The sequence below is a fragment of the Theobroma umbraticum genome, unplaced genomic scaffold, assembly GCF_002168275.2.
Source record: "Theobroma umbraticum cultivar Fairchild unplaced genomic scaffold, ASM216827v3 scaffold_67.0, whole genome shotgun sequence".
In the NCBI taxonomy this organism is placed as follows: domain Eukaryota; kingdom Viridiplantae; phylum Streptophyta; class Magnoliopsida; order Malvales; family Malvaceae; genus Theobroma; species Theobroma umbraticum.
The window spans coordinates 3,117,388-3,129,270 of NW_018397262.1; the positions used below are offsets into that span (position 1 = coordinate 3,117,388).

Here is an 11,883-nt window from a genome sequence, read left to right on the forward strand (position 1 = left end):
CCTTAGTTCTCATAAATAATATGTGAACTGAAATTTCAAGGTTGCGAGTTGACATTTTTATCTTTTCCCGATGTATGCTTTGTAAGAGATCAGTAAAACTTTATATTTAATGTAAAATTTTAACTTTTCAATTTTATCCCTTAAAATAATAAATAATAACAGAACAAAAATAACATAATATTTAAATATTAATTATTTAAATCTTAAAATATATAAAATTATTAAATATTTATTTTTACTAAATATTCAGCTCGAAAGGGGTATATTTGTCCAATCTATTCTCTTGACTTTCCCTCTTCCATGGAAAAGTCACTTTCCCTCTAGCCCTAGAGGGAGTTGCCTTGCAATGTCAGTACGTTGAGAAAGTATCATACTAAATGTGGTAAAGTGATTAAAATCAATTAAAATCCCTATAAAATGCTTAACTTCCTCAATACCAAATGGGACCTTAGTTCTCATAAATAATATGTGAATGGAAATTTCAAAGTTAAGAGTTGACATTTTTATCTTTTCCCCTTTATGCTTTGTAAGAGATCAATAAAACTTTGTATTTTTATATTAAAATTAAGTCGAAATCAAATGATGAAATTTTGATAACTAGTCTATATTCGTAGTCCAATAGTCCAGTAGAAATATTGCTGCAATGTATTTTTTTTTAAAATTGAGATAAAGGGATTTGAACTCTACTATTTAAGCAAGATATTATATGCTAATCAATGAGCCAAATGCTCATATATGCTACAATGTATCTTTAGTGTCAATAAGTTATTTTTTTCAATAAAAATTAGAAATGACTAAAATACAAACCTTGTATATCGATTACAGGTGTCTACGAGTCCATTAACCCGCTAGACCCATAGGCTTGGTCATATCAATAGTCTCTAAACATTTTTTTTAGTTTAAGTTTGATTCGAGAATATTATTATATAATAAATAATATAATTTAATTAAAATATAATTTTAAATGTATTAAAAATATTAAAATATTTTTTTAATATTTTAATAATAAACCTAATTAAAATGGGTAGATCGACTCAGGTAAAGCTTGGACCAGGGTTTGGGTTTTCAAGGTGTCAACCAACTTGAACCAATCCATAGATGCCTATTTAATCGGCTAGGCCAGTTATTTTATATCTAATTTTTTTTATTTTATATCTAACTTTGTGTTTGAATTTTTTCATTATTTTCTTGGACCACATTTTATGTTTTACTTACCCAACATTAAAAGTTTATCTTCAATTCTATGAGAAAAAAAGTTAATCTTCAAATAAAGTTTTGCCAATTGGTCGAAACCAAATTATTTTGCAGTTAGGATCAACCTATACTAGTGTGCGATGATTTTTAAGTTAATAAAGAAACTTTAAAGCATTAAATATATGTGTGATGATTTCTAAGTTAATTTCATAAATTAATATGTTACAGAAGTCAAATCAACCAAATAAGTGATGTTACGATATGTTCTGTATAAATTATTATTATTATTATAATATAATTGTGGGATCAATTAATATTAATTGATCGTGAAGTTATTCATGGACATATAAATTAGGAAACTGGTAAAGCGTTTGATGATTACTCATAAAAAAAATAAAATACCCATGCAATTGTTATTTATCATCTCATCCCATTTGTAAATAATCAAATAGTTGGAAATCGGACAAAACAATATTACTTATCAAATTGAAGTGGGACATGTATCACATTTTTGTGGATGAAAGGAAAGAAGCAAAAATTATAAGAAATTATTTATTTTTATCTTCAAACATCAAAATTAGACATCAAAGATTTATCTATGAAGCGTATAAAAGACGTATTAAAATAAAGATCAAATTAGTACATATATATTTTGCTTCAAGCTGGATTTATCCGTGCAAAATCGAGGGACTTCTTGCCTTCATGAGGATTTCCAAAGAAGTTATTCATATAATCTTCAAGCACAAACTCTCTATAATGAGCCACTCCATCTTTCTCTACCACCTGAGGTAGTGGTGCAATTTTCTCTGTTAGTTTAGGGATGGTAAAAATTGGTATTGACACCCTCGATTTTGTGCTTGTGGTACGAACCCGGTGTTCTGCACTTTTGTACCTTCCATTGCTTAAAATCTGTAGAAAAATGTAAATTAAGAACATGGTAATTAGTTATTAAAGCTAATTGGATGGTTAAACTCCAACTTGTTGAAGTTCTTATATTTTCACGTGGTTTTATTTCCCTTGAAACAAGTTAAATAAGAAATGGTCAAAATTTGATTTAAACCTGTAACATATCGCCAATGTTGATGACCAAAGCACCATGAATGGGAGGGATCTCTACCCACTCTCCCCTCTTTCCAATATCTGTGTCTTCTGGAATGTTCACATACAAACCACCGATACCATCTTGCAATAAGACAGTTAATGTTCCAAAATCAGAATGACGTCCTACACCAACTGTGAGATCAGGATTAGGACATGTTGGATAAAAGTTCATGTTAACTGTCTTTCGGCCGATGAGTGCATCGATCTTCGAGTCATCTAGTTTTGCTCCAAGGTTCTCCGTCAAAATATGAAGTAATTTCTTCACCATCTCAAGTGATGTCTTCAAATACTCAAGTGCAACTTCCCTAAAAGGAGTGTGTTTAAAAGCAATCAAGATTGATGGCAATAAACAATATGCTATTCAACAAATTGAATTTGTGAACTTGGTTAATTAGGTTAGGAATTGCAAAGGGAAAAGGAATGACAAAAAAATAAATGACAAAAGCATATCACCTGCACTCTACAGGCCAATGTTCAAGAGCTTCGGCGTCGTTGGTATATGCCATGCTGATATAGTCTTTCCACTCCAACGCTTTCTCTTTCTCTGGGACAAAGCTCGTCCCATACTTCACTAACGGGGTTGGACTCACTTCTTTGCGATAAACAGCCTTCCTTTCTGGGGGCTGGCTGAAGAAGGTATGCGCCGCGTCCTTAAGGGACTCTAGTAGATCAACAGGCACGCCATGGTTCACAACTTGGAAGAAGCCGAGAGTCTCAGCAGCTCTAACAATTTCCTTGACCACTTCATCATGGTCAGGGCCGTCTAGCCTCGACAAATCAATCGGTGGCTGCCCATGTTTGCTTGCGTTGTCCTTATCAATCTGCTCCTCAGGTGGTTGAATGTAAGCCTGTGGCACCTTTGACAAGCCTAAGTCGACCATTCCTTTGACACCATTTCCCTGTCGGACGACAAAGTCGAAAAGTGAGTTGCCATTATCAAAACTCGGAGCCATCTATTTTCAGGGTATGTGAAAATGTGCTTTGTTTGCTTTGTAAGAAGTTGTGGGGTGCATCTACCAAAGTGAAGGGCTCAATATATAGGCATACTTGGTTGAGAATGGCCTTGAACTTATTAATTAAAAATTATGACGTACTTGACGTTTTCAGCAAGACAAGACGTTCGGCGCTTGAATATAACAATGTTGCCCCTTAATTAGAATGGAATTTCATGTGCCACAACTTAATTAGAATGGGTATTCTCCAATTCTGACCAAAAACATAAGCAAAATGGGAAAGGAAAACTAGCTATCTTTTTGTTACAGTATAACACTATTTCTTCAATTAAAAAAATTACAAATATGTATAAATTACAATAGGAAGTCATACAACTATAATTTTTTTCGTATAAGTCCTTCTACAATATAGACAATAAACTATGTAGTTAATAATCACATAATCTCAGGAAAGAATAAGATTTTATAGGATTTAAAAAGAGTCACCTCTTATTTTGTAATCTAAACTCATATACTTACCAAAAATTATTAAGACATACAAGAATTAAAGGTCAAAGAATAAAATTGTCTTGTTTCGTTACCTAAAATATGTTCACTTTTAATTACAATATGCGCCAAAATACAAACTCTTGTTTGAATGCATTTAATTAATTGACAAATACGTATAACACTATTTAAGTTCTAAACTTAATTGTAGAGAAGGAAGAAAAAAAGTTCATAGTAAAATTCTCATTGACGTTTATTTTGTCCCTTGTGTATTTATGTTCCTAGTATATATGTTTATTCACCTATCCAACCACCCCTTTTTCTCTTTTAAGAGAAGTTTTGTTTCTAAAATTCAAGTATGGATACAAAGATGATCAAGTATAATTATAAATGGATGGATAGTTGTTGCCGTAAGTAATTATCAACTTTCAACTTGCGGTAACATCATGGCCTGAAGTCCACAATTTAGAACAGATTACCAAGACTTTTGAAAAGTTTGCCAACTTCACATTTTGGGTATTTTACACGCTTGAGAAAAGAGACGCAATATTAATTGAAGCAGCATGTCCAGGACGTACGTTTATTATATTAAAACATCTATTTCTTAGGCAATTAGTAAGGAAAAAGTACTGTGACTATATTATTATATTATGTCAATATTTATTTTTGAAAAGTTATTATGTCAACATTAATAATAATATATTTACATATCACGTCAGTACCATGTGATATAAAAAATAGCAAGTAATATTAACTAACAATAGCTAGTCAATTGTTAATCATAAGAGCTTATTTAACGTCAAAATAAAAATATAAGAATTGCATTAAACGTAATAAAAAATAAAAATTTATTTAAATTTTTGTGAATAGTTAAGAGATTTTTTAGGTATTATGTTAATTTTTAATTACGCAATGAAACATAATCTTTTGTTTCTATAAATTTTATCTTGTCCATTTCAAGATTTAAAAATAAAATTTCACATATGAAATTTCAAATTCTAACTAATTTAAAAATATCTTAGGGACTGCATTTCCATTGCGGTTTGTGTAGCATGTAGAAAATCAATCTCTTTGTGATGTTTTAGAACTCCTCAGTCCTCATCATTCTTTATTAATTAATACTAATGAATTTTACATCTCAAGTTTGAAAAAAACTGAATTCAAAAATAATATGTCATCAAAGATTTTTTAAGGGATGAGATGATGAAGGATATTGCATGTATTTTACTTGGTACTGTAAAAGCTTGAGAAAAAAACCAAAGCAGCACCTCTAATATATTTATTACATTAGGAGTTGATTTCTTAAGCACAATATCTATGAAAATCAAAGTTGCCACCGTAATATATTCTTTATTTGAATTTAATCATAAAAATCACAGTTTTCCTTTGTTGCAAGAAAGATAAAACAAAAGATTCAATAACAGCAAGACGAAATTGTAGAATACAAAATATTCAACAAAATCAAAAGAATTCTGTATTTCTAATCTTATCCTACTTTTATATAATTATACTTATATATATAATTATATATATATGTGTGTGTACACGTGTGTTCTCACTTTTGAACAAAACTTTGAATTAAAACTAAAATCTTGACCAGAAATTCCCACAAGGTTTAGCCCTGTTGGTACTTTACGTAGCCTCTATTCTATTCTAGTGCAGTTGTTATCCACAAACATGTTCATCATTACTGGTAATTATAAAATTTCAAAGATTTATTCTTTTCTATTCTCTTTCTTGGATGAGCAGTAGCTTCTTAATTTGTGGGCAAATTAGAAATATTAATCTGTCTAGCAGACTATCACTCGGCTATGCCAAGATCTTGTATAGTCTCCATGATTCTTAATAAAATAAAAAATTTTCATCGAGTTAAAAAATAAAAATTAAAATGGAGAAAATAATAATTTTGGATTTTCGTAGGAAAGAAAATTCAATCCACATCAATTTGGTCTTCGATTTGGTGCTTCTTGGATATTGCAGCTTTTCCTGTACCCATACTAGGAGGTTCAAGGACCGAGGAGGAAGAAGGTTTCTAATTTTTAGACTAAACCATGATGTATGGTGTTTGAAATGAAGCCTTTGCATGATGGGTAAGAAAAACTGATTCTAATAATGACCATATAACCCAAAAAAAAAGTATTATAAATTTTGCTATGAATTTATTATATAGGAGCTTAATTGGACCATGAAGTGCACGTGAAATATCTAAAGAATTTACAAAAAAAAAAAAAAGGAATTCAAAAGACTGGAAATCTTCAACCCCAGATTTTATTGAATAGTATAAAAAAACCCTTAATGGCTGAAAGAGAAGGGAACACTTTGGTCAGCGGGTTGCGCGTCAACATGATTTCAAATGACTCGTTCAAGTTTACTATTTTGCTTAGTTAGCGACAAAGACCGCCATTTGCCAATGACTTCTATTTCCAGCTGACGATTATTATTGAAAATTTTTACAATAACATATCGTAACAAGTTGAAAGAAGTTCATAATCAACTTCTATTTTCTTTACGTGAAGAGGCAACGGGTCTATAACGTGACATAAATTTCATTTTTAATAAATAATGAATCTAACCATGCGGTATAGATTTTACATATAGATATATATATCAAGTTGAAAGGCCAATAAATGAGAATAATGGCTACTATGATACCATGTTGATCGTCAACAGCGGTTAAAACAACAATTTTATATACAAATTCAACAAAAGTTAATAAATGTTAATTGTATTGATCATAGCTTAATTAAATCCAATTAAATTAACATTTAATATTAGATTTAATTTTCAGTGACATATGAATCGAGTTTTATCACTTCTTTGTCAGCATCTTTAGTGATAGAGATCTCGAGTTGTAAGGAGTATATTAAATTGATATGAACAATTTACAGCCAACTTTTACGAATTTTTTTTATAGGGGTAAAAAAATCAATATGCTGATACAATCGGAAATCCATAGAGGTGGACTATATGTTATACAATATGTTCCTTTTTATGTGCGCATTTACCAAACTTGTACATTGGTCTAGAGTCCACTATATACAACAATGACATCCTTGTCTTGATTTTTTATTATAATAGTACTTATCAAATCTTGATTTCAATATGAGTGGAAGAAGAACAATGGAATTAAAATAAAGTTTGAAAAGAAGAAAAAAAAACAACGGTTTTAATTAGAAAAAGAAACATTAAAAAAATTAAAGAACACATGCTATATTATTTTCGATCCCTCTAGATAAGATCGGTTTGAAATATGAGATAAGTAAAATATTCATTTTAATTATACAATGCAAGTTGATTCTACAATATAAAACCAAAGAGGATATATATATATATATATATATATTTAGTTTTTATTGATCTTGAGTACCACAATTTACGAATGGAATGTTTGAATACAACATCCTCAGTACCTTTCAATAAATGACTATGGTACCAAATGTATACAAAAAACAAAATCAAATAGGCCAAATTACAGATCATTCCAAACCTTTTAGTTGCCAATTTCACTGGACAACTTAAAGGATAATGAGACAATTATCTTATCACAGAACAACAACTTTGTAAGAATTCTATTTGGTTTTTTGTTTCTCTTTGTTTGCATTTGCGTTTGGAGATTTCCACTTTTATTTCTGTCTGTAACTCTACATTTGTTATTTATCTAGGTTAAGAGAATTCATATCTGTCTAATATGATATCTTTTATATTATACATGTGTTCTTGATTTGTAATTATGGGTTTTTCTGTTTTTTTTTCATTAGAGTTTTTAATTTCTCAAGGTATTCTGTTTTGAGTGTTGGGTCTTGGATTTTATCAATGACTTCAATCATAAGTTCTTGATCTTTGGTTAAGAAATTAATTTGTTGTTCATTATCTGTTGAAGATTGAGATGCAGTTTATATTTCATCTATTTGGAATTCACTTATAGATTCCTTGTTGTCGGATGTCTCATAGTACGATGTTGTTGATTCTAATAGGATTTCATTAATTTTTGTTCAATGTTTTCATTCAAGTGAAGTTCGTTGATTTTTTTTTTTAATTTTGTAAAATTTTGGAATGTGACCAGCTATTCTGCATTTGATACCAGGGTCTCTAGAAAAAAATTTGATCAAGAAATTTATGAGTTAGACCAGGGTATCCTATGTTAAATTTATGTCAATATTTTAAATCATTTCATACAAGTCAACTTAATTCTCTAATAAATCACGAAAGGTACTAGCAGGATCATTGGAGAAAGTGAGATTAGATTTTGACAATAATTTTGTGTTTTTATTTTTAAGGTGTGAAGGGTCACTTGGAAAGTGTTTTGAGATTGAAAAGATGAGGGTTGCAATAGCATCTTGGATTTCTCTTCCCTATTCATCTAAAATATTGTTTCCTTCATCCCCCTTTTTTTATAGCTTTTAATATTTCTTATTGTTATTCTATGGTAAGATAATTGTCCCACCATCTTTTAAGTTGTCCAGTGAAACCGACAACTAAAAGGTTTGCTATGGAATGATTTGTAATTTGGCGTGTTTGATTTTGTGTTTTGTATACATTTGATACCATTGTCATTTGTTGAAGAGTACTGAGGATGTTGTATTCAGACATTCTATTAATATTCCATTTATAAATTGTGTTAGCATTATACTTATTTTGGAAAATGGGTTTTTCTTCTATGTTTAAATTGGGTGTTGTAATTTTAGGATAGTAAAGCTTTTTTGGTCCTTCCAAATCATTTTGTTAATCTATTGATCATTAGTGTCTTCTAAATATGTTTGATGGTTTATCATATTTACTGAATGGCTTTGTTGTAGAGGAGTATCAGGAGCTATCATTCCTAAAGTTCGGTTTCTAGGGCATCAATTCTATTTTAACTTTCTCTTGAAAATTGATTTTGATGTGATTGGTGAATTTTTTTTGGAATTTCAAAAGGTTTGAAAATTGGTTTTGTGTCTTAATGACTTATGTAATTTGAATAAATTTAGGTGGATTTTTAATTAATGTTTCTATATTTTTCAGTTGTTTTGTGATGATATGTAAATTTAGATTTGCACAGTTGTTTTGTTCGATTATCATTGTAATGTCTCTTGAGGAAACTTGTTCTCCTAAGTCTGAAGATCTCATCCTTAATAGAGTTGCCCTCAATCCTATATTCTTGTGAAAATACTAAATTTTTATTAAAGGGAGATGTTGAGATTCAATTTCTCCTCTAGTTGTTTGCTATTTGACTATATTTTTTGTAATATTTACTGATCCTAAGTAATATTCTTCAAACCATGTAAAGAATTCTATTAAAATCTTATGGTTCTCCACAAAATCATAATATTCTTGTAGAATTTGATCTTTTTCATTTTTATAGGTTTCTAAATAGTTTTCTCTTTTTTGCTTATTTTTCTTAAAGTAGAAATGCTTTTCACACCATTCTTTATTGATTTTAAATTCTCTTTGTATTACAAAAATTTTACAATTTTCTTCAAGAGCTGTGGTTATGTTTGAATTATTGGTCATTGATAACTATGTTGGAGACATGTTATGAGAGTTAGTTGGGCTAGGTTCTTGCATGTTATATATTGGTTGGGGTATGCTTGATGAATTGTCTATTCTTTGTAAATTTGCACTAATGGTGGATGGTGCTGTAGAAGCGGAGGCTCTAGCTGTTCTATAATCAGTTTTTGTAGACGATTCATCTTCCAGAATATTCAGACTTGTGATAGAAGCAGTAGCCAGTCTTATATCGAAAGATTGTTTTAGAGGCACTCTTGGTGGTTTGTTAAACACTAGCTTTACAGACCCATTTGTATATTGAGCTACATGATTTATTTTCGTATTTTGGTTGCGAATATGAGTTGTAACTCCTTTAAGTCTCTATCTGTACGGAAGTTGGATTTCATGCCAATGTATGGTCTTAGATATAATAGTATGAGACCTGTACATATCTGTCTGGATTAAGAGTTGGATGTTTTCATATTGATTTTGGATGGATATTGTGTTTTCCTTGGTTTTGATCAAATATCCACCAAAGGAATATAAATGCAAAGTATGGAATGCTGATGACTTATATATTTGATTTTGAGGAACTCTTGGAATTTCGCAGTTACCTATTTTCTAAATAATAGTTTCATATTGAATATTTTCTTTATTAACTGATTGGGTTTGGTTGGATATTGAGCTAGAAGGGGAGGTGGTTCTTAAGAAAGGAAACATCTTGTAATTATAGACTTAATTTTCCTAAAAAAAGAGTTTCTATTAAATTACCTAACAACATCTTTTCAACTTACAGAAAGGAGAATTATCTTACTATGCCTAACCCATAGCTTGCTAGACTATCAACCTTAAAACTCAGCACAAAAAGATAAAGTATTGATAATGCAATTAAAACAAAAAAAGAGCTTTACCACACTTAATTTTTCATTTCTTTCTTGGTTTAGTATTTTTTAGAGTATCTGCACGAATTTCTACATCAGTACCAACAACTAATTCCCACAAGTCTTGGCCTTAGAGATAAGCCTCCATGCACATTCTCCGGTATTAATAATTTGTGCCTACAAGCTTCTTTAAACCATATTAGGTATTTAAATCATTTCCCCCATTTGCTAACTCCATATTCTAGAGCAAGAAACTTCCCCTCCACAACTTTCAACCTCCTCCAACAAGACCAGCTTGATAAACAAGAAGAAGGAAAGAACAGTAAAAGTGCCTTAATCAGGCTCTGATAGCATAAAACAAAAAAAAAAAAAGAGAAAGAAAATATATAAAGTTTAAATAGGAAAGCTAATGAGGAACTCTGGAGAAAAAGAAAACTAGTTCTATTCCACTTCTACTAATTACATCAGATGTAGAACATACATAAAGGCATGACCTACTATTACTAATCTTCAAAAAATATTCCAGCTACTTATAGAAAAATCCTATCACTAATCCATTACTGATATAATAGAAAATCTTACTACTAATCTATTACCCATAAAACTAGAAACTGAACTATTTGACTTAATAAACAGAAAAGCAAGTGCAGAAGACAATTTGTACGATGCACTAATTTTTATTAGCATGAATTCTTCTTTTGTTAATAATTACTGGTGCTTGTTAATAGAAGTATTTGTAGGTCAACTTATGTGAATCTGAGTAGTTTATTAATTTGACTTTTTTGTGAAATAAGCTCAAGTCATGTCAATGAGTCCATATTTATCTTATTAACATAATAAAAATAATTGTTTATATTAATAATTTTATATTTTAAACTTAAATTGAAATGAAACTGTATTCTTTATTCAATGACATAATAAATTTACCTTAGAGATTTCATATTCAAATTTTTGAAATGAGGAGAGTGGATTTACGAAATTGGATAGGACTACGTCTAAATATATAGCTAAAACATTACATGTATAAAAAAAAAATAAAAATTCTTAAGAATAATAAAAAAAATTAATGATCAATTTGGGTTTTATTCATTGAAGTTTATAAATTTTCCACTCTTTGCCTAGAATCCATAACCAGACAATTTTCGATGGAGATGCAAGAGTGTGTACATTATTTTTCTTTTTTTTTCAAACTTGGGCATGAGATGAAATATCTAAGAACCACCAAACGAAAAAACATAACTCAAGATTACATTTTGGCATATAGAATTTTCTGCATCAAGCCGAATTAAATCCTTGCAAAATCAAGGGACTTTTTTCCGTCGTGTGGATTTGTAAAAAAGTTGTTCATGTAATCTGCAAGCACAAACTCTCTATAAAGAGCAATTCCATCTTTCTCTACTACTTGAGGTAGTGGTGCAATCTTCTCCGTCGGTTTTGGAATTGTAAATATTGGTATTGACACCCTTGATTTTGTACTTGTTGTACGAACTCTATGTTCTGCACTTTTGTACTTTCCATTGCTTAATATCTGTAGACAAAAAACACAAATTAATTAAAAACACGATAACTAAGTATAAGATTCTTATTTTGTTTTCTATTTAATTTTTTTCACGTTGATTTTGTCGTTAATATAAAAAAGACCTTCAATCAAAATTTTGATTTGAACCTGTAACAAATCGCCGACGTTGATGACCAAAGCACCTGGAATCGGAGGGATCTCTACCCATTCTCCCTTATTACCAATGTCTGCATCTTCTGGAATATTGACATACAAACCACCAATCCCATCTTGCAACAAGACA

At 30.0% G+C, this 11,883-nt stretch overlaps 1 protein-coding gene across 1 annotated transcript; it reads right to left on the minus strand.

The window, feature by feature from the left end:
- Positions 1 to 1,717: 1,717 nt before the first annotated feature.
- LOC110419187 (scopoletin 8-hydroxylase-like) lies at positions 1,718 to 3,289 on the minus strand. Its single transcript, XM_021432118.1, has 3 exons — positions 2,749 to 3,289; positions 2,255 to 2,600; positions 1,718 to 2,103 (listed from the first exon to the last, which is right to left on the minus strand). The coding sequence occupies exons 1-3, from the start codon at positions 3,246 to 3,248 to the stop codon at positions 1,852 to 1,854; spliced, it is 1,098 nt and encodes a 365-aa protein (XP_021287793.1). The 5' UTR covers positions 3,249 to 3,289; the 3' UTR covers positions 1,718 to 1,851.
- Positions 3,290 to 11,883: the final 8,594 nt, after the last annotated feature.